This window comes from Carettochelys insculpta, chromosome 1 (genome assembly GCF_033958435.1).
Source record: "Carettochelys insculpta isolate YL-2023 chromosome 1, ASM3395843v1, whole genome shotgun sequence".
NCBI classification, from domain to species: domain Eukaryota; kingdom Metazoa; phylum Chordata; order Testudines; family Carettochelyidae; genus Carettochelys; species Carettochelys insculpta.
This window is the reverse complement of record NC_134137.1, coordinates 14,877,069-14,903,508: the sequence shown is the minus strand read 5'-3', so window position 1 is coordinate 14,903,508 and position 26,440 is coordinate 14,877,069. Positions and strand designations below refer to the sequence as shown.

The 26,440-nt window shown below is 41.2% G+C and overlaps 2 protein-coding genes across 2 annotated transcripts in view; one reads left to right on the top strand and one right to left on the bottom strand.

Annotated features, from left to right (window-relative positions):
- The window catches only part of C2CD3 (C2 domain containing 3 centriole elongation regulator), a 95,788-nt gene extending 69,999 nt beyond the window's left edge, over positions 1-25,789 (bottom strand). The window contains exons 1-17 of the mRNA XM_074977827.1: positions 25,658-25,789; positions 24,426-24,695; positions 22,511-22,668; positions 21,507-21,721; positions 20,270-20,505; positions 18,561-18,690; positions 17,047-17,175; positions 14,234-14,378; positions 13,681-13,859; positions 11,136-11,360; positions 10,176-10,288; positions 9,010-9,128; positions 7,817-7,939; positions 5,392-5,859; positions 3,818-3,969; positions 1,143-1,386; positions 203-386 (exon numbers count right to left, since the gene is read on the bottom strand). Coding sequence (XP_074833928.1) covers positions 203-386; positions 1,143-1,386; positions 3,818-3,969; positions 5,392-5,859; positions 7,817-7,939; positions 9,010-9,128; positions 10,176-10,288; positions 11,136-11,360; positions 13,681-13,859; positions 14,234-14,378; positions 17,047-17,175; positions 18,561-18,690; positions 20,270-20,505; positions 21,507-21,721; positions 22,511-22,668; positions 24,426-24,695; positions 25,658-25,727 — 3,160 coding nt within the window. The 5' untranslated portion in view covers positions 25,728-25,789. The remainder of the gene's footprint in view (positions 1-202; positions 387-1,142; positions 1,387-3,817; positions 3,970-5,391; positions 5,860-7,816; positions 7,940-9,009; positions 9,129-10,175; positions 10,289-11,135; positions 11,361-13,680; positions 13,860-14,233; positions 14,379-17,046; positions 17,176-18,560; positions 18,691-20,269; positions 20,506-21,506; positions 21,722-22,510; positions 22,669-24,425; positions 24,696-25,657) is intronic.
- A 265-nt stretch (positions 25,790-26,054) lies between these two features.
- The window catches only part of PPME1 (protein phosphatase methylesterase 1), a 46,914-nt gene continuing 46,528 nt past the window's right edge, over positions 26,055-26,440 (top strand). The window contains exon 1 of the mRNA XM_074977708.1: positions 26,055-26,182. Coding sequence (XP_074833809.1) covers positions 26,085-26,182 — 98 coding nt within the window. The 5' untranslated portion in view covers positions 26,055-26,084. The remainder of the gene's footprint in view (positions 26,183-26,440) is intronic.

Genomic DNA, 26,440 nt, shown 5'->3' with positions numbered 1-26,440 from the left:
CAATGGATGTTTTGCCATCTCTCTCAATAGAAGCAGCTTTCAGTTTATTGAGCTAACCCAAAGTTTGGCTTACACTGGCTTTCTACTACCACATCAGGGAAACACAAAGGTACAAACAGTTTACCCGGGCAGCAAGAATAGACACAAACAATGCATGGTAAAGCAATGCTCCAAACAAAATCCTATCACAAACCAAACTTACTATTTTCATATAATTCAGTCACTTTTAATGCACTGGATTCAGGCTCCTGAACTGGAAAACTGTACTGCACATAACAGTCAGCCTCTCCCCAGACTGTGGATTGTAGGGGAGTAAGACCTTTAATGTTCTCCACATGGATCTCAAACACATGCTCCAACAGTCCTTCTCCTTCTCCCTCCAGCTGCTAAATAAGACAAAGGGAATCCCTGTGAGTAAGAGCAGCACCTCAGATAATAGGGCATAAGAGCTACACTTCTAAAGCAAAGAGAAGACCCTGATACTGAAATTGCAACAGTCATTTTCTCTATAATTTATATAGAACATTTAACACATGGTAGCAACTTTTGTTTAGAAAACGAGGAGCACCCATTCCCCACAACTTGAACTGTTCATAAAAGTCTGTCCCAAATTCACATGTGAGTCTCCTGGGAGAATACCGACTAGTGTTAGGTGAATATGGTGCAGACTGTTAGGGATTAGATATTATAATTAAGGCCCTACCAAATTCACAGTCCATTTTGGTCATTCTGAGAGGATTACAAAAGTCATAAATTTCATCATTTCAGGCATTTAAATCTGAAATGTCATGGTTTTGTAACTGTAAGGATCCTGACCCAAAAAGGAATTGTGGGGTGCAGGGTCACAACAAGATTGCGTATTTGTGTGGCATTTGCAATACTGATACTTCTACTTATGGTAATGGTGCTGCCTTCAGAACCATGGTAGCAGTGGCAGTGGCCAGGAGCCCCAGGCACTTTTAAATCATTGGGCTTTTGGGCAGCTGCCCCCTTGATCCCCTCCATTGGCAACCCTGACTGTAAGATGGGCTCCAACAAAAAATAAAGATCAGGGACTTCTTATTTATCAAAGACAAACTGAACAAGGTGAGATTTCTAGTAACAAGTCTCTAAAACCCAAAGCAGCAGTGATGGGAGCGTACCATTGTATGACCCTCAGGAAGAGGATCCAGAGAATGGGGAGGTCGCTGCATGGCGGGAGGTACAGCTCCTTCTTCATTTTTTAGTCTCTGCAGTGCCACTATTTGATCAGCTGAACCCATTGCCAGAACAACCCTGAGACTCCCATTTTTATTGCCTGTAAAAACATCTATCACAGGCATATAGCTGTCCACTGCAACCACTGGATACTGAGCCTGAAGCAGCAGGCGACAAATCTTGGTGTCTCTGAAGAGGAGAGAACAGATATCAAAACAAGTCACTTGTGTTTCATGTCATAGATGAATAGCTGGTTTCACCTGGAGCTCTCAAGACGAGACAAGCCAAACTAAGTTTCTTTACAAACTCAGGTCCTACAATGACCTTCCATAGAAAAGGAGACCCCACTCTTCCCCCCGATCCACAGTCAATTAAATTTTACCCACTACCTTTGGACTTCATGTCACAGTGATTCCAGCTTTGGTGACAACCATCCCTAGATGGCAATCAAGAGTCTCCAGAAGATGAACTAAGTGCTCTCAGGTACTACTAACCCAGCAAAGGCATAAGAGCTAGGGACCCGTCCAGATATTTTCATTTAGGAACACAATCTACTGCCACTAGACTAAGAAAACAGCCACTGAATGTATGATTTTACTAGTTAAACACTGAAAAGATGGGTGATGTTGGCACGTTCTTCAGAGACATCAATGCCTTTAGTGGTAGTAGCTGGAAGACACAGAAACATCAATTTACTTCTTGATAAATCCGTCCATCTAATGTGCACTGAATAACAAAGGACCTTCCACTTAATTGAAGCACTAATTGATTTACTCCTCCATTTAACTGTCCAAAATGTCGGGAACCAGCAACTTGAATAAAAAAATAATCTATCTATCTTGTGTACTTTATTTTGATTCATTTTAAATCACTTTAAGCAGGTAGTGCTTGATAAAAAGCTGCCCTAAATTAAGAAAGGAACAAAAACTCTCAACAAAAAAGGGAAAATATGTTCAGGAAACACCACGTGATAATGAGACAATTCACAACTAACAGTTGATCTAGGTCAGACAATACTTTGTTAGAAGCACTCTTCTGGGCTATGTAAACTGACAGTTCCATAGTAGTTTTAAAGATAAGGTCACCTGCTTATTTCAGTCAGTTTGGGAAAGAACAGATTGAAAAAGAGTGGAAGGCACTGAATATTTACAAATACACTTTCTATCCTCATTCAATGTAACTAATGATAACAATGAAAGCCACAGAGCACTATTTGAGAGTGGTCAGGTTGTCCTGCTATAACCAGACTCTTACAAACAGGATGAGTTGAGCTGATTTGGTTGGACAACACTGGAGTTGTCTTCATTTCTATGTAATGTTCGTTAGCTAACCTCTTTAAAGACTAACAAAATGATTTATTCAGTGATGAGCTTTTGTGGGACAGACCCACTTCATCAGATCAATCTCATGTCCAATACAGACTGACATTTATAAGTATAGAGGACCAAAAAAATTGCAATAAAAACTGACAAATCAAGTACATGGGACTGAAGTAGGCGGCAGAGGGATGGTGGATGTTAATAGTCCTGCCTGAGACAATTACAAGCATCACAGGAAGGGAACCAGCCCTTGTAATGCATGAAGTAATTGGTGTCTCTGTTCATACTATGTATTAATGTCTAATTTGAATAGGAACTCCGATTCACAAATTTCTCGATGTAATCTGTTTTTAAATTCTCTTTGTTCTAGGACACACATTCTCAGGTATTTAACAGAATTTGTGTCCTAGAACAAAGAGAATTTAAAAACAGATTACACTGAGAAATCTGTGAATTCATATTCAAATTTGACACACTAACATGTGGTATGAACACAGACACTCATTATCTCACGCATTACAAGGACTGCTTCCTTTCCTGTGATGCTCATAATTATCTCAGGCAAGACAATTAACATCCCCCATCCCTCTGTCACCTATTTCAGTCCTATGTACTTGATTCATCATTTTCATTGCAATTTTTTTTGGTCCTCTGTATTTATAAATGTCAGTCTGTATTGGAAATGCAATTGATCTGATGAAGTGGGTCTGTCCCACAAAAGTTCATCACTGAACAAATCATTCTGTTAATCTTTAAAGTGCTACATTTCTGCTGTTTTGTTTTGTTAGAGTACAGACTAATACAGCTACCTCCCTGTTACTAGTTAAACTCTGGTTTTTGCAAAACAACAGTGCCATGCAAATGGTGGATTTAAAGCAGCAAGTCATATTTCACATTAGTAAATATCACTGGGAGCACTGTTTCTTGTCTTGCACATTTTTAGCAGAATTCTGCAGCTGGGACTCCTTTAAGTAGGTTTTGCACAGACTTTTGAATCCACTTCAAAGGATCTGATTCCAGGACAGGAGCTTCATGCCAATGCTACTTTAACAAAATTCCAATGGAGAATACAGTTTAACAATAATTTGGATCAGACATTTTCCACTGGTGACAAAGCACTTCCAGTCTGACCCAGGACATGTTTTAGAGTTTGGCCCTCAATTTTTGCACCCCACAGTGCAGAACCAACTTTGCTGTATGCTGCTGTAAGGGCATATATTCCCTTTCTTTTCCCTGCTGCAGGGTGTCACATACCCCACAATGTAGTCAAAAACAGAATAAAACTTCACGAGCAAGTTTACCTGAATGACATGTAAAACTGATGGAGAGGAAGCTTGACCAATCCTAGGAGTCTGTCGCTTCCAGGGGTTCGCATCTTGTTCCAGGCTTCAATAACCATTATATTGTTCTTAAGTCGCTCCAGATGTTTGGGAGTAAGTGAAACAGGCACCACCTAGCAGATAGAGAGTTCAGAAGTAACCAGCAAATGAAGCAAACTGCATTAAAAACAGAAGGGGAAGCTACCAATACATAGTGTTCTGTTTTAACAGAGGGCAATTTGTCTAGAGTGTTTTTCCTTGTACAGCCCTGAGCTCTGCAGGGGGCTGTACAGCTCCTGTGTGAGACTTAAGGGGAAGTTGCACAACTTCTCAATAGGGAGACCTATGGTTGTAATATCTATTAATCTTAAGAACCAGTGAAGTAACTTGGGATTAAAATGTCTGATGCAGTAAACCTATGAAATACATGTCTTCAGGTTGCATGTAACTTGCTTTAATGTGAATTATGCAAAACTTGAAGCTGCTCTATGGCCCCTTCTCCCTGACTTCCCCCAGCTGCATGGCTGTTAGGTTGTTCAGCTTCCTGGTCCTGGAAGCAGAGGGGGACTGGGAACAAAGCGGCAGCCTGGTTCCCAGCTGCCCTCTGCTGTTGGAACTGGGAAACTGACCAGCCATGAGCTGTTCAGTTTCCTGGGTCCTGCAAGCAGCAGGGAGACAGGAACGGGGCTGCCTCCTGCAAACCCAGGGAAGCCAGGAACCATGCTGTAAGCCTGGTTCCCTCTCTCACTGACTTGCATGAAAATTTGAGTTATGCAGGGATTGCAAGAACACAACCCCTGCATAACTCAAGGGTTTACAGTATGTCTTTCAGTGAAACCATGTCCTCAATTAAGGCCTGAGGACTCTCACAATTCACATCTCTAAGATTCCCAATGAATTCTGCAATAAAACTGGGAAAAACAGATTTGATGATCCTGATATTTCTAAAGAAAGAAAACAAAACCAATCAACAACAAAAATATAGGATTTCTGCTATAAGAATTTGGTCAAATTATAAAAATACAACAGGATATGAAAAAAGGCTGAGTTTGTAACAACAAGTGGTCTAAACTTTTGGAATTTCTTGGTTGAGGCTTCCTTCCCTTAATATTGCATTTACTCTTACTTTTCTGCTAACGCATATATTATGTGAAAATAAATAAGTACAAGATTATAAAGAAATAAAGTCATCCCTCCAGCCATGCAGCATTGGGCACAACATTCTAAGCATCTGTTTCCAACCCACAGAGAGCAGTTTCCTTCTTTTCCATGGTTTAGAATAGAGGTTTCCCTGCCTACTTTCTTCTGGCATTTTAAAAAGTCTTGTTTACTGGTTGGGCAATCTGAGGCCCCACTCATCTGCATTTCATGTTTTGCAATATGATCCAAAATAGTAATAAGAGCACTGTAATATGTTAGAGAGAGAGAGAAAGAGGAGAGAAAAAGAGTCAGAGGCATCCTTATAGTTTTTATAAAAATGTGGGCTTGGGGGCAAAAAATTGCCTTTACATCAATATGCAACTTAGAGAACACAACAGGAGAGGTATGTGACTTGCCTGAGAAAAGCTAAAGGCAGGCTGTGTTGTGCCCCATATGACAGCAGATCTTGTTGTCTCCTCTGAGCTGAATAATTTGCAGTTTAAATAAACATTGCAGGGACCATGGATTCCAGAGCCTCCAGCAATAAAATCTTTTCCATCAGGCACCATTAACAATACATGCAACAATAATCCATCCTCTTCAGATGCATTCATCTGTGTAATCAGGTTACAGGGTGCAGACAATGGAACAGATGGTGGTATCCGCAGGATCCCTGTGTTAAGTACTTCTGTTCTCTTAGAGGATTCCAGGTTGACTTTGTTCAACGGTTGAGGGTTTTTTTCATGTGCAACACTGCTATCATTTTTTTGAAATTTAATCCCCGGACTTCTGATGGCATAAACTGGGGCTTGCTGGACAGAACTAGCTGACCTGGCATTAGCACTGGTAAAGTCTTTGTTGTCAGCAGCAAGCTCCAATGATACCTGCATTATATAAAGATCAGATATCTAAGTAAAATATATCATAGAATCATAGAATGCAAGGACTGGAAGGGACCTTGAGAGGTCATCGAATACAGCCCCCTGCCCTCATGGCAGGACCAAGTATATAGACCATGCCCGATAAACATTTATCTAACCTGTTCTTAAATATCTCCAGAGATGGAGATTCCACAACCTCCCTAGGCAATTTATTCCAGGGTTTGACCACCTTGACAGTTGGGAACTTTTTCCTAATGTCCAACCTAAACCCCCCCTTGCTGCAGTTTAAGCCCATTGCTTCTTGTTCTATCCTCAGAGGCCAAGAAGAACAAGTTTTCTCCCTCCTCCTTATGACACCCTTTTAGATACTTGAAAACCGCTAACATGTCCTCCCCTCCTTAATCTTCATTTTTCCAAGCTAAACAAGCCCAATTCTTTCAGCCTTTCTTCATATGTCATGTTCTCTAGACCTTTCATCATTCATGCTGCTCTTTTCTGGACCCTTTCCAATTTCCCCACATCTTTCTTGAAATGCGTCACCCAGAACTAGACACAATACTCCAACAGAGGCCTAACCAGCGCAGAGTAGAGCCGAAGAATGACTTCTCATGTCTTGTTCACAACACACCTGTTAATCTGCCCTCTATGAAGGATAGGCCCAGCAATATCAAGTCAGAAATATATAACATACTTGGTTCTACAGCTGCATTAATTTTCCTTCCAAATCCTAAAACATGTATTTATGGATGTATGTTGGTCATGAATCTCAACACCTACTGCAAGAAAGCCTACAGAAAGATTTGTTCAATAAAGTGATACCTCTCATGCATGCACAACCTAAATGAAGAAAAACCTGTACAATTTTGAACCTGCGCAATAATACAGTTTGAAAAATTTATTTGCCAAACTAACCAGCATTAAAAAAGTGCTTCTTATTGGGAACCTCTTCTGGAGATGTCTATACATTATTTTACCACAGTATTTTGGCACTGTATTTCTCCCTTTCATTTGTACTTCTTTCTCTCTTCCAACCCCTCCATTTCTTTTTCTCTCTCTCCAGCTACAACAGTTTCGCTTTTTCCTTCATCTTTCAATGATTATTTGAGTTTAATTTTTTGTTTCATTTTGTAATATACCTCCATCCTTTCATTTCTCTGCTCTCCATTTGAGCCACCTCCTTCTGTACTCCTCCTTTTCCTCCCGTTCTCTCAAATGTTTTCCTCCTTCACTAATTTCCCCATTCATTTTACTCATCTCCAAGTCTCTCCCTCCTCAGGCTCCATTCCCTCTCTCTTTCTCTCATTTGCACAATCCACTGCAGCTCCCCCTCCAGTCTATCCCTCCTTTCTTTTCCACTCCTCCATGCACAATGCCTCTTTGTCCTTCCTCCATTTTTTTTTCTCACACTATCCCATTCCATTTTTCCCTGTAACCTACACAGTCATGCTTATTCTTCAGTTCACAAACTCATCCCACACACAACCACCTCAACCTCTATACTGCCACAGCATGGAAAGTACGTTAGCTCCCTGGTCACCTTGCTCTTTGGAGAACAGAATCTGCCCACTCACCCTCATCAGTGGGTTTTTTTTCCAAACCATGTAAATTTACCATTCTGGTGAACTACAAAGAATCTAAACTTTGCTTACATTCCCCAGTTCTACAGGGCTGAAATTCCCAGGCAGATGCCTCTTTCTCCTTTCTTTCATCTGAATTGGATGGCTCTACACTGTATTCAGGGGAACTACAATTAGAACTGCTGATTTTTAAAAAGGTTACAGGTGTTTCCCCAAAGCCTTTGTCATAATAAATATGTTATCAGGGTTCTATTCTACTGTATCCACATACCTCTGGCTTTCTGATGTGGCATCCAAGTTAAGGGTTGGGGAGGATATTCAGCCACCAAAATATAATCATAAAAAGATGATTTCATGCAAACATCGTATGGGAAGTTATGTACCTTTATAGGTCCAAACTGTGTCTGACTTTCCTCTTCCTGCACAGGTAGCTCACAGCTGACAGTGAGCAATTGAGACTGAATAACCTTCCGTAGCATAAGAGCTGCTGAGCCAATGAGCACTGGCTGAGGACAGAAAAAAAATTAATTCTAAGATTTTTGAAAGATTTGCTCATCAGAAAGAAACCCAGGAAATCTTGTAAAGAGAGAACCTCAGAAGGAGCCTGTAAGCCACAGTTCTCCTTATCAGCACAGAGGCTCATTATTATATTAATACAAACACAGCTTGTATAGAACTAAAGTTTTCACTAGTTCTGATCCAGGCATCACCAAGAGATGACAGTGAGGGGGAGATCTCAATTTCTGTGAGAATTTTGGATCATTGCAAGAGACATGTCCCAGATTCCAGGGGTGGACTATGACATTACACTTATCAAGGAGACATATTACTCAACATTTTCCATTAGAAAAAATTATTCTGACTAGGGCAGATGGAGAATGAAATTTAATGTTAATGCCAATTATGACTAAGTCTGAACAGAGTTAAGCGTATTCCCTGACTTCCTGGAGGCAGCAGATTAAATTAAGGTGATTACTTCATGTATCCACATATCCAAAAGAAATATACATTTGACTGGTTTCAGATGCACAGGTTACACTAGAGTTTTTCAAACTTTTGAAAGCTAAACCCATCCTTCAGGAAAATGAAACCAATAACTCTCCCTTTCATCCTTGCTTTGTGCTGTTCAAGGCCTATTCAACGTAACAGATGCATCTTCCATGTAGCAGCACTGTGCACATGCTGCATTATTCGTATCTGTTTGGCTTAATGCTTAAATCCAGCCACTGCTCCTTAAATGGCAATACTATAATTTCAGAGAAGGGCGTGAGAGGGGAGAGAGATACACTTGGGCTCTTCAGTCTTGAGATAAGATACCAAGATAAACATCACGTTATGCCACTAAAAACACCTGCACATACCTCAAAGCCTTTTCAAATATCTCAGCAGTTATCACTTAATGAAGCAGACTACTTGGATGGCATCAATTTGTCTTTTTTCTGTGACTGAGATTAGAGCAATTGCAATACAGAACTGTCAATAAGGTACAAAGACCATCGGATTGTACAGAAGTATCTGGGGTGCTCAAAACGCATCAATTTTTGCTTATACTAATTAACTAGCTCGTGGCAAGTACCTTTGTCTGAGTGCTTTTTCTCATGTAGATTTTGAAAGCAAGATCAGAGTTCCACCAGTGCTCTATCATTATTCCACCAAAGTGAATAGGAAACACAAACCGCTGCTGAAATTTCACCACTGCAAGGAAGATGGATAGCTATAAGTGTTTGTCTGGATGCAGGGCTGCCCTGTTTTTTGAAACTGAACAGGAGCAGAGTAATCTTCTGTCTGTATGTGGAAGGTAGACGGGATAAGTGTGCATGTATGAAGTCTCCAGAGGAAAAAGTTCAAGTCTACATGAGGCTAGCAGGGCAAGACTCTTTGGATCTCTCAGGCCATAGAAAAGGAACAGTTAGGCTGTGGGCACAAGTAGACCCTCATTTCGGAGGAGCTGTGGTAATGCGGCACTTCAAAATATGCTAATGAAGCACTACGATGAATATGCAGTGCCTCATTAGCATAACGGTGGCTGCATGTAGTTCAAAACTCCCGGTTTTTAAACGCACACCGCCGGGGTAGCCGGCGGCCTTTCGAAACGGCCCCAATTTCGAAAGCCCCTTCTTTCCAAAACCAAATGGGAAGAAGGGGCTTTTGAAATCAGGGGGCTGTTTCACAAGGCCCCCGGCTACACGGGCGGTGTGCATTTCAAAACTGGCAGTTTTGAAGCATGCTTGGCTGCCATTATGCTAATGAGGCACTGCATATTCCTGGAAGTGCCTCATTAGCATATTCCAAAGTGTCACATTACCATAGCCACAGCCTTAGAGAATGAGATTCAGACTGAAGGCTCTTGCTGGAACCTGAAAACAGAATACCTCACGTTATCAGGTATTCAATTCTCTTATAACTAATTTACCTATGTGCAGGAGTAACAAATGCTTAGCTGTACCTGTGAGTGAAGAAAGTTTTCTGTTGGGGCAACAGTCTTGCTATTTATTAATTTACTTTAAATATTAAATTCAATTATGTTTGGATCCCTTCTTCTGACAACAAAGTGTTCCCTCTCCCCATGGTCCTGTGCATTGACAACTTATCTTGGGTCACATGTAACTTATGCAGGTTCACAAGTGGATGTTTTGAGTTTCCCTTTCATAAAGCATAATAAAATATCAGAAGGAACTAATACAATTCTAAAAGGTGTAGTAGTCAATACAACTAAGATTAAGAAAAAAAGAAAACTCTTACCATCACCTGTGATTTTACTTGAAGCTATCCGAATTACTTCTGTTGTTAGGGAAATCTGTCCTGTTTCATTTTTGGAAACTCCCACTGGAAAATGGAACTCAACAAAGAAAGTGCTACAAATGAAAAAGTGAAATAAAGATCCCAGGCTATCAATTGTTTGATGCCACATACATCAGAAGTAAACTTTGTAGCCACAGTATCAACAAGCCCACACTTTTGGGTCTGACATGTCCTTTAATATTAGTGGACTACTGGTTTTTTTTACTGCACACATTTTATCTGAGTGCTATTGCTACTGAACCTCAGTTAAAGAACTAAAGAGATGAAAACATTTATTTTACAATATAATGCAAGATGTATATTGAAATAACATTTCAAGTAGAACATTTTTAAAATTAAAGTTAAGACTGCTCAAATGCATTTCCTATCAAGTAAGTAGTTAAGACAACTTTATCACCCAGACTAATCTCAAATTATATACTTTATCCTGCAAACATCAGATTACCCAAATGCTCTCACATTCTCCACAAACTCACTTTCATGTCCAGGCTGTAAACACCCACAATACACACATGCAGTTCCTCAACACCACAGAGAAATGACCTTAAAATATTTTGAACTTGTTGAAGTCTATCAGTGAGACAAGGTAGATGAAACAGAATCTTTTACTGCACCAACTTCTGTGGGTGAGAGAGACACGCTTTTGATCTTACAAAGCACTCTTCAATCACCTTGCCCTTCTTGTAACTGGGAACACACCTCCAACAACACTGCATATTTTCTCAATATAATTTGTTTAAAAGTCTATGATGTGTTATTTTTTTAGACAAGGAGAAGAGGAAACAACCTTGGGACACTGTTGAGACAAGGTCAATTGAAGAAAACACAGGTAGTCAGAGAACCCTGGTTACAAAATCCAATAAAGTTTTTTTTAAAAAAATACCTAAAAGTAATTCTTACCGTTTTTTAGCTGACATTGGTCTTGGTGGTTTCCCTGTGAGACTTTTCTTGCCTGGTGTAGTCTGGGTGCTTTCAGGTGGAATTTTCAAACCTTCAATTATGACTCTAACTAAGTGGATTCGACCCAGCAATGCCAGCCTATCCACATTTAAGTTTATGGTTTGACCTTCCCCTGTGTGTTCTGCTGGAGCTTCAGAAAGTGGTAGTGGTTTAGCAGGAGAACTGCTGAAAAGGATTAAAGTGGAGAACCCAGGTTAGGCAAACATTTATTGTAGCAAGACCCTAAGCGAAAACTGTAGGCTGACAAGGTGTGTTTTTTTTAAATGGTTCATAATACCTGAACATGCACATTTGGTCTCTCACTGTACTGCACTTTTCATCACGAGTTTCCTACTCACCCTTTACACTCAAAGTATGTAAACCACAGAAAATGAAGGTGGCATCTAAATTAAAATGTGTTATGTACTTGAAACACCTCCATATTAAGAAGGAAAAGTGCAGACACTTTCTTTCCATGCAATTCTACTGCATAAGACAGGATATCCACCCAATTCAACATTGCAACAAGGATCAAAGAGCCTATGACAGTGATGAGAGGATGCACGTGCTGCAACAGACACAGGATAAGCTCTCATGTAGAGAAGACCAGCAACAGTTCTATGCACCATTTACATAATATGTAAACCATATCTTCAGAGCTTTAGTGATACATAGGAGTTTTGTGTTGCACTTCTACTGAGGTGAATTTCAACTGCAGCCAGTAGAATGCAAAGATAGCAGCAGGTGTGGATTTTGGGAACATTAACAAAGTATTTAAAAAGTCATGGAAATATACTGATTTAGGTTTAAAGAAAACATTAATGGAGGGGGGTTCAGCAACCCCTGGCAAGGTTGCCAAGAGTGGCACATGAGCCGATTTTCATCAGAATGCGAGGCAGGAGCTCAGCCCCACCCCTCGTCCATGCAGCCAGGAGCTTGCTCAAAAATATGCTGCCTGTGAATTAACAAAAGACCACCTAACGCTACCAACCACCACCTACATGGTAAAGCTCTGCATCTTAATTTGTTAATGAAACTCTAAATAGGATTGGCAGTGATAAAGTCACTGATAGTCAACCACACAGAGGTCAAATTTCAGCAGTTTGCCTTGGAAAGGTTGCTGACCCCTGCATTAACATATTATGAAATTGTTTAATTGGATTGCTGAGAAATGCTGGCTGTAAATGGAGTGTGAGACTGACAGTGAAGCTACTTGCAGTGTGAATACAGTATTGTTTGATGTAATTTCTCCACTATCAGAATCTTTTATATGAAGAGTTGCGTTTATTCCTTTTTTACTTACTTATTTCATGTTTAACCGTAGATTTTTATTGTAAGTTAGGCAATATATTTTGAACTTTCTCTTTATTTTTTATGAAGCTGGTGGTAAAATGCTTTCTGTAGATGTTCGGTAATAAAGTCATACATTTGGTAAAAAGAACATTGTAATTTCAAATTTGGTTAAGAACTAGCTTTGTAAAAACAAGCTTATAAAAAGGTTACTTGTCCTTATTTTTTGTTTGCTTGTTTTAAATTCCAAGGGATCAGATTTTCACAACTCTATGTAGCACGCAACCCAAATATTGTATGGAGAACTTCGAAATGAAACTGGCTATTAATAAAAATGAAAATGCAAGCAGTCATCTTTATAATGTAAGCTAATGGAAATAGGAAAAAAAGGTACAGAAAATGGATAGCAACTTCTGTTCTGTATATTTTTGGTTATTAATCCAAGGTGTTGTTATTAACAAAGTAAATACTTTTTATTGGGGAAACAATTTTTAACTTGACTATTTCCTTAAGCAGCTGGTCATAGTATCTCAAAATGATGACAACTCTCTGGAGTCCATCATACAAAGAGACATCAAATTCTTAATCAAATTTGTTATTCAAAGCACTATTGCACTGTATAAAAAGTGTACGAGAACAGAAGTAATGCTTCTCAACCTATTTAACCACATTGTGGTACTACCTGTCTGGTCCTAAGAATGTCACATGGGCTGCAGCTGTGTGCTGACTGAGCGGCAAACAGCCCACAGGTTGAGAACTATTAACTGCTAATGAACAACAAAGCAGTCCTGTGACATCTTAGAGACAACCTTAATTAGGTCAAATATATTGGCATTCGAGAGGAGCTGTTATAGAAAGATCCTGAGAACAGGATGGATGCAGAAGGTCACCAATGAGGAATGATACAGAAAGATACAGCCAAAAGAGACTCTACTGGAGAAGGTTATACAATGGAAGTTACAGCTATTCAGGCATATCTGCAGAATGAACAATGAACGAAAAATCAAGCTCTGGTATTTGGCATAATGGATAGTTCAAACAGGAGAGGGAGACCCCACAGAGAATGGGTAGATGATGTAGTAGATTGGTGCAAAACTACTCTACAGAAACGAAGCCACTCCATACTGGACAGGGAAAGATGGAGGAAATAGTGAGAGGCATCAGACACTAACGGGCGCTGAGCCCATGGCTGTTGATGATGAAATGAACTGTTCACCTGTGTTTCATTTCTGTTGCCTTTACTTTCTGATTACAGATGCTAGACTCAGGAGTTTTTTGTAACCTCTGATCATTTCCATGGTCACCTTTCCCCTGCTTTTTTGTTTTGATTACTTTTTTAGATGATGTAACATCCTCATCGTCACTGAAGAAGTCACTTAAACTGGTATCAGACTTCTAAAAAGACAAATGGAAAAAGCTTATATTATAATTGTCAACAAAAAGTACACAATAAATACAATAAATAAGGGTGGGAAAATAAGTATGTGATCATATAATCAGATTATCAAGAAGTATACTCCCAAGGGGTCAGAAGTAATGCTGCATTGGCAACCTTTCTTTTGTGTTTCCCAACGTGAGTGCTTGACTGTCATCTTAATAATGTTCTCTTATAATTTTTTTTAATGTAACTGTTAATATATCAATAAATTTCCAAAGGCTACATTACAAAAACGCATTATAAGGTATTAATCATCCTACTGATCTGAAGCCTCAAATTTCTTTTACTATAGCACTGTGGCCTATGCATCTTCTTCTGGTCCTCCACTTACATGAGCCGTGTAAAATAATTTCTCCAACAGACTCTGGTCATAGTGAGGATCATTCAGCTCGCTGTCATACAGCTCACTTCCTGCAGAGAGAGATTCTGGGGGGGAGCCTATTCCATCCCAGAAATGCACAGAGGATAAATCAGTACTGTGGACACAAGAGGAGGAGAAAATATCCTTCTTAATATAGCAGTTTCGCATCAATTCTACAGCCAGCTGTATATCCAGATTTGAATTCAGCTGTCATACTCAAACTAATGGTGCATTTGGCAATAACGAAGAATACAGACAACAGATACAGTATAGGGAGAAACAAAACAAGCTTCCCTCGTAACGTGGCTCAGACTTGATCTGGATGGACCACCTAGAACATTGATACTCAGATTTTGGCTGGGGACCGACAAATGGTTCTGTAATATGTTTTCTGTAGCTCTTTGAAGCACATGATATTAAACACTATGGCTGGCTCTACACTTGCCCCCAACTTCAAAGGGGGCATGTTAATCAGAGCGACAGGAGATTACTAATGAAGTGCTGCAGCAACTTCAAAGTGCCCGTGGCTACACGCATGTTGGCACTTCCAAGTTTGACATTTCAAAGTTGTCACGGGGGAGAATTAGCCTAATGAAGTAATGCGTATTCACCGCAGCACTTCATTAGTACTCTCCCATCACCCTGATTAACATGCCCCCTTTGAAGTTGGGGGCAAGTGTAGACAAGCCCTATGTGATTTAGTAATTAATTACTCTAAGGCTGTGTCTACACTACCTCCCTGCTTTGAAGGGAGGATGGTAAGTAGGGTGTTAGGAGTTTAATGAAGCGCTGCAGTGCATATGCAGCACTTCATTAAGCAAATTCCTCCCCCCTCCTTGGGAACTTGGAGGTGACGGCTCGCGTCTAGCTGCAGCTCACCCACAAGTACTTCCAAGTCCCTTTACTCCTGAAGAGTACCAGTGGGTGCACCGCGGCTAGATGCGAAACGGCACTTTGAAGTTGCTGGGAGCAGGGGGGTGGGTATTTGCTTAATGAAGTGCTGCATATGCACTGCAGCACTTCATTAATAAACTCCCAACACCATACTTACCATCCTCCCTTTGAAATAGAGAGGTGGTGTAGACACAGCCTAAGTTATTACACAAACAGGATGTATTTGTTATGTTACTGACCAGCTGTAGAATACCTGGTGAGTAATTTTGCTGAGAGATGCAACAATTGTGAATGAACCAATCAATCCACACTACTGTGGCTCTTCTTTGGGTAAGAGCAATAATTTGGCTCTTTAACCACTGAGATCCAAGTATCCCTGACCTAAAGGGATTAACGGGTAGTCCACTTTCCATTGCCCAGTAACTCTGGCCTTGTTTTTAAAACTGTCAAAAGGAGAAAGGACTTAGGAGTGGCAACTTAAATAAGTCACTGAATAGCTACCAGATACTAACAGCTTTCAGTTACTATCAACCTGGCTGGATACTTACTAATGAAAGGCTTCATGCCCCACTACTAATGCACTGAGTTCTCCCCAAGAAACATGATCATTAATAAACTAATTTTTCAAAAAAAGTTTTCACAAAATGGTATTTAAACTTGTCACTTTTGTGAGATGAGCTGCTGAATGTCAGCCCACTTCCAATTCAAAAGCTGTCAATTTCACATTTTACCACACCTCTGAGACACCAAAAGTTGAATGTACATACAAAGCCAACTCTCACATTGTTCACTTGGAGCAGAGTAAAGGTATATTAGTGGAACACTTCTTGTGCTTTGTTCTGGGTCTAGGCAGTAACTGCATTTTCCAAGGCAGCCAATATGTTCACATTCACAAGCATCAAGCTGAAATCTAGATATACCTCTAGTATGTCAGACTGTTACATAAAAAGGGGAAGGTCATAAAAACGTGAAATAGAAGTTTTTCGCTGATTTTGCTGGTAATAAATAAATAAATAAATAAACCTACCACTAAGAGGCAAAAAATACAAAAACACCAGTGCAAGAAAGCCAGAAAGGGAGACTGGCTAGGACTATGAATCTGCAAAGATTTAAGCATGTACTTAACTCTACACATGGCAGGTAGCTCCAGTGAAGTCAATGACATTACTTACGTTTATTAAATTTTCACGTAAATTAACATCTAAGTTATTACATGCATTAAAACATAAGTCTTTGCAATATGAAGACGTAGCTTGTCTTCTGTATTTAAAACTAAGTAAAAAGCAAAAAATGCAATTAGAACTGGGGAAAAGTAAATATTTTTTAAAAAGTTAATCATTTAGATATAACAGCTAAGGATGGTGTTTTAATATACAATTATTATGTAATTTTGTAGATCTTATCTTGAGAAGCCACTTACACAAAAAAGTATAATATATATTTAGTACATTTTTAATTAATCTTTGAATGAAGAGTGGAGAAGGAGTAATTCAATAACTGGGCAAACGGTAAATAACTAGCTCCACTCTCCATTTTGCTTAAAGTCCAGATTGCATAATCTTTGCCTTAGTATTTGCTTTCTATCTCTGCAGGCACAACATAAATAATAACTAACTACAATCAGTTTGCATTTGAGACTGTACTTAACCTTCCAACACACCAGCACTGTTGCTTTAACAATTGACCCTAACAACAAAGATGGGCATCAAACGCAAAGTGTAAAATACTTCCTCTACCACCACTTAAAAACACCTGTTGTTCCAAACATTTACCAAAATGGAGAGAGGATGCGCTGACCCAGTAAGTATCCTGTGTGATACAAGAAAAAGATAACTGGGCCATTTTGGGAATGTTTACAATAACATCTCAGTGCATGCCATGGCACTCACCTGCCCAGTAGTAGCTGTATTGCTCTGTTCTCAGCGTGCAGGTCAAATTCTTGAACTGTGTATTCCGATGCCAGGAGATGTGGATCTTCAGCAGTGGATGTGACATCATGGTGTGAGGTTTTAAGGCTCCTGGATGACAGTTATTCCAGTGAAGAAGGGTTAGGAGGAGGAGTAAGGATAATAAGTATTTCTGGTTTGTTTTTTTTCTTTTTGGTTTTGTTTCAGTAATCAAAAAGACTGTCTCTTAGCACAAATAAAAATCTATACACAGTGTGTTTCTATTTGCATTTTAACTCCTTAAGTACCAAAAGGATAAATTCTGTCATATAACACTAGAGAGATTTTGCTTCAAGTTGGGTTTTGATCCAACCTTGTAAGCATAGTTTATAAATGTACCAAGAGTACTCCCTAATCTTGTAGTGTAAACATGGCAGCTGCAGGCTCTCTAAGGATTTCCTCATTTTCACTTTTTTTTAATTTCTCTCAAATGCTCATGCTCACTCAACATTCCTGGGTAGACCAAAATCCTCTGCCTACTTACAAATCAAATACAATGTAGGCAGCACAACTGCAACTGTCTCCCAATCCACCAACATGCCTCAGACTGTGGAATCTCTTTTAGGTATGACTGGGTATCGCAGCTCCTAAACCAGTGGCAGGCAACACCTGGCCTGCGGACTGGACACAGTTCACCAGGGTTAGTCCCTGGCAAGTTGCTACCACTTCGTTTGCGTGCATCTCCACAGGTACAGCCACCCGAAGCTCACATTTGCTGCAGATTGCCATTACCAGACAATGCAAGCTGCAGGAAATGATGTCCTAGTTCACACCTCTTCCTGCAGAGGCATAGGTAAATAAAGCAGCAGTGGCCCGCCAGAGGGTAACCCTAGTGAACTGCCTCTGTCTTACTGCCCCTGCTTTAAACTCACACAACCTTGGGTGGTCTACACTAGTAACTAACTTTGAATTTAGCTTCCAAGTTAGGCACTACTTCAAAGCAGTCAGCAGAGATTCTACATATATTTTGTCCTTACTTCGATGTTAACTTTGAAGTAGGGAGCCCAACTTCAAAGTCCTTACTCCATTCTTGGCAGTGGAGTAGTGCCCTGCTTCGAAGTTTAACTTGGAAGTAGGGTGTGTGTAGACGCTCAACTTCAAAATTGCTTACTTTGAAGTTGTAAGCAACTTCGAAGTCATTTTTGTAGTGTAGACACAGCCCTTTTGATTCTGCTTAAGCTACCAGTGCCAGCTGTGGATAGCTGTACATCATGAATAGAACTACCCACTCTCAGACAGGTCACTGAATGGCCTTCAGATGGCAATGACGTTAAGTCATCATCAACGTGGACTAGAACTGGTGAGGCAAATGTAAGAGCTTACGTACAATGGGACTTTAATTTCCCTTGTTTGAATAATATTGAAAGATGTGACACAAATCTCAGTATCACAGGAAAATATAATAATGTCTTGAAATTTACAGCTTGGAAGCTAAACACTCCCTCTTTCAAGCTCACTTTGCTGTTGCTTTGAAAGTCTCTCTCTTTTCAGGATGCACTTCATTTAATTCAATGTCAGTATCTGGGCTGGATTTCATTGCAGAGACAGCCATGGCATTGCGGAGTTTATTGCCTTGATCTAGAAGAGCTGGAAGTAATAATAATAATTAAAAAAAAAAGATTAAAAACCAAAATTGAAATGGAATTTAAAATATAAAAGCCATACGGACACAGAATAAATATTCCTGATAGATATGAAGTGTATAACACAATTGGAAATAAGAGGGAGCAGTCCTATTTCAGCCTTGAGCACAGGGAAGTGCAAAGAACAATTAATTTGTGCTGGACTGAACTAAATGATGAGAAGAGTATATGGCAGGTGTGGTAGATTAATCCAGAGGTGCACATAGTGGGGGTGTGTGCCCCCTCGGAGGTGTGGGGGGACAAACACAATGAACTTCTAGGTCTCAGGGTCATCTCTCTCATTAAAAATGTTGAAATGTGTTACTGTTTTTATGTCTGTATATTCACATTTATATACTGATTAATAAAGTTTTTTGTATTATACATACTTATTTTCTTACACATGCCAATTTTGTTTTTTCCATATAAACATATCTGAAATTTCTATTGGTTTGGATTACATTAGACACGCTGGGGGATGAAAAGCAGGGCCCAATGTAAAAAGTTTACTCACTCCTGGATTAACCTATGGAAGGTTGACTTGACATCCAACAGTTCCTCACTAGCAGTCCACGTTCAAGATTTCTCATCTAATACAATGGACAGCTCAGGAGATAGGAGGTAGGATATATGGAGACTTCCACTGCTACAGGTTGAACCTCTCTAATCCTCAGGACTTGACTGGTGCCAAACTAGAGAATTTGCTGAACCACGGGATGTCAATATTGTTTAGCAGCTTTAATAATACTCCTACATCTTACTGGGCTCTTAAAAGAAATTCAAGTATAAATTACAGCTATATAACAAAACAGAACATTGAGTGCCAGGAACGCTATCTGTAAACAAACTTTATGGGACTGCCGGAAACTTGGCCACAATCATAAGTGGACAATGGAACTAAAATCATGCCAGAGCACAGATGCTGCTGGACAAGGGAGTGCCAGAGTAGAGAGGTCCAACTTGTAGCTTACTCATCTGATTTTAGATCAGGATAACACTGATAACAGATTTGGTGGCCTGTGGCAACTGAGTTAGTGATCTGAGTCCACTTATCTGACAAGTGCTGACAGTACAGAAAAAACAAAAACCCCACTAACACAGTTTAAACTCAACAGCCATCTCAGAAGATAAGTCAAAAATTATACAGCCAAGGAGACCAATACTCCTTTCTTATCCGTCCAGGTCGAAGATGAGGCAAACTGGTAAGGCAGCATGAGTAAGTCTGTATAGCTGCTGTCCATCAGGATTTTTCACATCTGATGAAGTGGGTCTGTCCCATGAAAGCTCATCACCTCTCAAATTATATTGTTAGTGTTTAAAGAACTGTACTGCTTTTTTTTGTTCTTTGCATAATCAGACCATCTGCCATCAGCACTAAATTAAGTGATTTGGTATTAAACTAAAAAATAATACAGTCCTAGAACATTATAAGAAGCACCTTTTCCTGAAGAGCACCAGTTCACATCACATGCCAGCTAGCTAAAATAGTAATAAGCTTGTATGTTTTCAAATGAAACAAAGCTTAATGGCAAATATTAACAAACCTGAAAGGAGGTCTTTTGTAGCTGGGTTGCGCAAAGATAGTACACGTGCATTACTGCAGCTCCCCACAGGTGTTTCAGCATGCACCTCAAGATCAGAACTGTAGGGAAATGATGCCTGGTTTTTTCGAGGATTCACTTTTAAATTTTCATCTGGTAAAATCAGATGATGCGGAGACCCAGAGAAACAGTTCTTTATATTCTCAGAGTTCTCTTGAAAGAACAAGTGGTCCCTTCCTCTGTTTTATATTAAAAAAAAAATTCAGTAAAACCCAAAGTTGATTTATAAATATAGTACTTCTCAAAATTGTGTCCAGTTTTAATCAGAGTTCTGCATCCCCCATATCTCAAAAACAAAACAAAACAAAACAAAACCACACATGGCATATTTGTACTTAGCTGCACAGAGTAAATCCTAACTTTTGTTTTTACTTTTGTACTTAACGCTGACTGAAGTTTTAATTAAAACATTTTGGACCACATCTTCAGCTTATGTAAACCACATAATTCCAGTGAAGTTAAATGGGTTTGCAGTTTTATACATGCCAAACATCTGGCCATTTTTATTTTCCTAGCTACGTGCCCAACTACAATATGATTTAGAGCAGTGTTTCCTAAAGTATGGTCCCTGGGCCAGTGCCAGTCCTTGGAAAATATATACCAGTCCTCAGAAAATATAAAAATTAAAAATTATCACTATGTACTATTATTATTGTGAATAAATAATAAACAGTGAAAATTTACTCATTTTTCATTCTTTTCTTTTTAAAACGCGGTTATATTTTTGGGCTGCAAAAAAAGGTACTGAAAAAACTGGGTTCCAACTATATTAAGTTTGGGAAACCTTGATTTAAAGGATAAATGGAAGTACTTTTTAATTTATAAATAAGGCTATAAAAAAGTTGTGATTGTGTGGTTCAAAAGTGGCAGCTAGTTTGTTAGAGTTGTGGTTATGGTGCGGTTTAGTCTGTACGAGAGAGATGCCATGTGTCCCAACGTGGCTCTTAAAGGTAAGCATGACAGAGGAGCAATTGATCCAAATCTGCATGAGTGGTGTTGCAATCTGGAGTATGAGTTACAACACCACTTTGAATTTGTGGAAGCTATAAAAAGTTGCTATTTCTATAACAAAGTTGCAGCCTATAATTTTTTATAGCATTAGTCATAGATACCTTGCTGCACCTTAATATACCATCTGAAATGAAAATAAATTCATTTATTTTATCTGGAAAAAGATTACCTAGGAGTAGCAGCCCTGCTACTATTACCAGACTCTCCTCCAGCCACTCCAGGTGGTCTATATGTTTGTGCTGGAGCAAGAAACTGAGTCTTGCTAGATTCAGTCATTCCTCTGGTTCCCTGAGCAGAAGCAGCAATGTCCAGACTTATATCTGTGGTTGGGATGGAGCTGCTGCTGTCATAGGTTTCAGACAAGGGCTCTAGGACTAGCGATACCTGAAACACACAACATGAGAAGAATGAAACATTTAACTGAAAAAACACAAACATTATATGGTTGTTTTTCTTTCCATATTTTGCAGCATGTTGAACTTCCCATACTAGAGGTTATATACTTGATACAGTTATGTTAGATGCTAGCTTAATCTCTGGAATAGTTACAAGCAGTTAGTTCTCATTACATTCTGTATTTCCAATTAAAGAAATCAGATTCTTCTAGGCTGCATCTATACTAGCAAGTTTTTATGAAAGATTTTTTGAAAGAAGGGGGCTCTTCCAAAAGATCCCATAGAGCATTTACACACAAAAAACGTTCTTTCAAAAGTAAATCAAAAGAACGTGGTTCTCCTTTTGAAAGTGCTCTTCCACTCCTGTTTCAGGAAAAACACCTTCTTTCAAAAACTTTTTTGGGGGAAAAAAAAGTGTAGATGCTCTGCAGGGCCCTTCTTTTGAAAGAGCAGTTTTCATTGCACCTGATTTTTTGACCCCTGGCCCGTTCTTTCAAAAGAGCAGGGCCTCTGTGGACACTCTTTTGAAAGAGCAGATCGTGCTTCTGAACCACTTTTTTGTGTGTGGATGCACTCTCTCAAAAGTTCTTTTGGAAGAGAGTTTCTGGATGGGGAAGATCTCTGCAGTGTAGACGTAGCCCTAGGGAATACAGTCCAGGCCAAGACTTTCAAAAATGAATATTTAAAGTTATATATAGCAATGGAAGCCTAATTCTAGGAATATTTTTTTTTTAAATTCTTGGCTCATGTGGGCTGAGGAGAGAGATTTCAGCATTACCTGCAGTTCTCCTAGTTTCTCAGATGTTGGTGAAACAACAGTGAAAAATCCACTGATTGGATGACTTGGAGATAATTGTGATAGTCCACTGATTTGAGCTCTTCCAATTGGAAGGTGGTCAGGTTTGGTCATTACCTCCAGCACAAGAACACCCATATCTACAGGAAACAGGAACAGCTAACTTAGATATAGCACAAAACATAGGCCGTGTCTACACTAGCCAAAAACTTCGAAATGGTCATGCAAATGACCATTCTGAAGTTTACTAATGAAGCGCTGAAATACATATTCAGCGCCTCATTAGCATGCGGGCGGCCGCAGCACTTCGAAAGTGACACGGCTCGCCAACGCGCAGCTCGTCCAGACAGGGCTCCTTTTTGAAAGGACCCCAACTACTTCGAAGTTCCGTTATTCCCATCTGCTCATAGGAATAAGGGGACTTTGAAGTAGCTGGGGTCCTTTCGAAAAGGAGCCCCATCTGGACAAGCCGCATGGCGGCGAGCCGCGTCAATTTCAATGTGCCGCGGCCGCCTGCATGCTAACGAGGCGCTGAATATGTATTTCAGTGCTTCGTTAGTAAACTTCGAAATGGTCATTCGCATGGCCATTTCGAAGTTTTTGGCTAGAGTAGACGTAGCCATATAGTAACTAACATATAGTAGCTAACTTAGATACTGCATTAAAAACCCTCTGTAAACAACAATAATTCAGTTTAAATAAAATTAAAATTGCAAAATTACAACAAAAACAAATGAAATGCTATAAACCAAAACAAATAAGCATAATTAAAATAGGAAGAAGGGGCTTCTACAGAAAGCAATGTGACCTAGAGTATGGACCACTTCACTAGGATTCAGGGAACATGAATTCAATCCTGAGCTCTACTTTGCTGGGTGAAGATGGGCAAGCCATTTCACCCTATATACTTCAGTTTCCCCATTTGTCAAAGAGATATTTGACCTCCTTTGTCAAGCACCAAGGTCTACGAAAGAAAAGGACAGAAAGATCACAGAACAGAAATAAGAAATTACTATAAATAGTCTATTACACATTTATCAGTGGTAATATCAAACATAAGCACTTAAACTATTTAAGACTCCAATCCTGTAATAGGATCCATGCAAGTATAAAGTTCTCTTCATACACAGCTTGCTGCAAGATTTGGGCCTTACAGGTTTATTTAAAGGCATCTGACAAGATCTTTCTCTGTTCCTGCCATTGCAGCTACAGAAACACAGGATTCTAAATTTGATGCTTATTTGGCTAGAAGTTACAGGCCTCTCATTCTATCACTTGAACGATTTTGCCATGGTCAGTTTCTAAGGATATTTAAAAACAATCAGTAGTGTGAGATAGTATTCAATTTTAATGATTCTGCTGATGATTCAACGCCCTTCAAAATAGAACACTCACTACATAAATCCATCTTTTAGATTCAGTAAAAATAAGATTAAGGCATGTTTTATTACATATTAATGCACCTCACAATTGCTGATAAAGTCTACTGAATGCATGGCATAAATACAAATATAGGTTGGATCTCTCTGGTCTGGCACCCATGGGACCTTAGTGGTCCCAAATGAAGGAATTTGCTGGATCAGGGGAGGTGAGGCCTCCAGGCTGTCCCAGGGGGGCCACTAGCCTGCTGACCAGGCTGCTTTCCCAACCACCAGCCCTCTTCCCTGCCAACAAGTTTCTGGAGGGCTCAGCTCCTGACTTATGAGGATGGAGTCCCTGCAGGGCTTCCTGCCCCACATCTGTGCACCCCTCTGTCCACCTAGGCTGAGCAGACTGGCTTTGCTCCTTTGGGGCTCTCTGGTCCAGCAACATCTGTGGCCCAATGTTGTTAGACCAGAGAGGTTCAACTTGCATAATTTCAACTGCAAAATTAATACAAAGGATACAGCTATTGTACCTGTCAGATAAGAGGCAAACTGTTTTGGCCCACAGCGAATTGCATAGCGGGTGGTGGTTTTCACTGCTTTTTGCTCAGTCTGTGATGTATTCCTGGGATTAAAGAGTGTACCATTTGATGTCTCCCCCCACCACCTCACACGGATGAGAACAGAAGCAGGTGGTTCAGAGACCATCCATAAGACTTTATTGATGGTTAACTTCAGAAAGCAGCGCAACTGGCCTTCAACAAGAGGTGGTAAACTTGTAGAAGGGGTGATATCATTGACCCCTGAAGACATATAAGAAAGAAAACAGTATTATTTCTCTAAAACATAAGAGCAGATAGTATAGCTGAGATACAGACCACTTTACAGACTTAAAAAGAAAAAATTGGTGTTTACTCTGAAAGACACAACTAACTTTCTGCGCTACACTTGGGCATACCCTGTAGATGCATATGTTATAGCCTACAACATACGTGCACAAACAATTCTTGGCATAACTGAAAGTAACTGGTGCTCACATACAAAATAAACGTTCACAATACACATTCACACCACCAACGTGACTGCACTGCACGAAGCCAACCATTAGTACAATCCTGACATTGCCACTAGTCTGCTGAATACCACCCTGCAACATCCCCCCACCATCTTTCGGTAGATGGCCTCCCTGGGTGATTGAATGACACCCTCCAGATCCTTTCCACAACTCCTAGGTGCATGGAGACTGTCCTGATGCAAATGTGCCACTGGGGCACCTACCGCACCACCAACGTTACTCTCCATTGCCTGTATGGCTTTAAGTGCCCACCAAGTCCCACATGGTACTCCCAGGCCTCTAATGCACCATAAGGGCATGTCCCACCACACTCTAATCCTCGAAGCCTGCCACGCACCTGTAGCACCTGCCATTCCCCCTCACCCTGAGTGCCGAAGCGGCTGGCACCCCCTAATCCCAATGCTACACGCTGCATCAGGTGACACACATGGCATGATGGGGCTACCACCAGATGCCCATCCCTAGACCTCTTTCGGGATGCAGAGAGCCCACCTCTGCGCAGCTCAGTGCCGCCTACTGCTCGGGGGCTGCCGCGCCACGGGATACCCTTCCCCACCGCGGCCCCGACGTACCGCCCCTCCACCCAGAGAGCCAGGGTACTTACACGGAGCCACCTTGGTACCACCCCCCAGGACTCAACGGAGTCCCCCGGGGACCGCCCCCCCAGCCCCCAAGACCTTGGGCCCTCACCTCTCTTCTTGCGGGCGCCGCCGCCGCCTCCCACTCTGGGAGCTGGGCCCCTCGGCCTTTTCTGCTTCATCCCCCAGCCGCTCCCGCGCGCCAGACTCGGCTCTCAGCCACCGCCGCTGCCCGGCAACCGCCGCTACCTCAGCTCGCCGCAGGGCCGCCTAGGACAGGGCGGGAGAGTCCCTCCAGCCGCGCAGGCGCACCGCCCGGCGCTCAGAACGACAATCCCCATGGGGCGCTGCGGCCCGCTTCCGGCGAAGGAAGATCGCGCGAGAACAGATACTTCCGGCACAAGAGGCTCTTCCTCGCCAGAGTGTCCCAGCCGGGGGTGGACTCTCTTTCCCGTGGTGCAGCGGGGCGCGGCAGGAGGCACTTCCGGTGAGAGTGGGTGGGGGCGGTACCGGCCCTTGTGTGTTGGCCTCTTCCAGTCATGTCGGCCCTGGAGAAGCACCTGCACCTCGGCCGCTTGCCCCCGCGGCCCACCGTGCCCGGCGGCGGCGGCCAGTCCGGCTCCAAGATGCGCATGGGGTAGGTGGGAAGGGGCAGGCGGCGCTGGCCGCCCCGGGTGGCGGGGGTCTTTGGCCGGGGGCGGTAGAAGGCTGGCTGGAGACGGGGAGGGTGAGTGAGGGTCGCTGGTCCGTGTGGGGGAGGGGTTGGGTTTGGGGCTGCGGGGGTGGGGATTTTACCACTGGGATGTTGGTCATCAGCAGATGAGGCGGGGGCGCTTCTTGTGCAGTAGGCGGGGGGGATCGGCGGTGGAGGACCGATATGGGGTCGTGTGGTGGG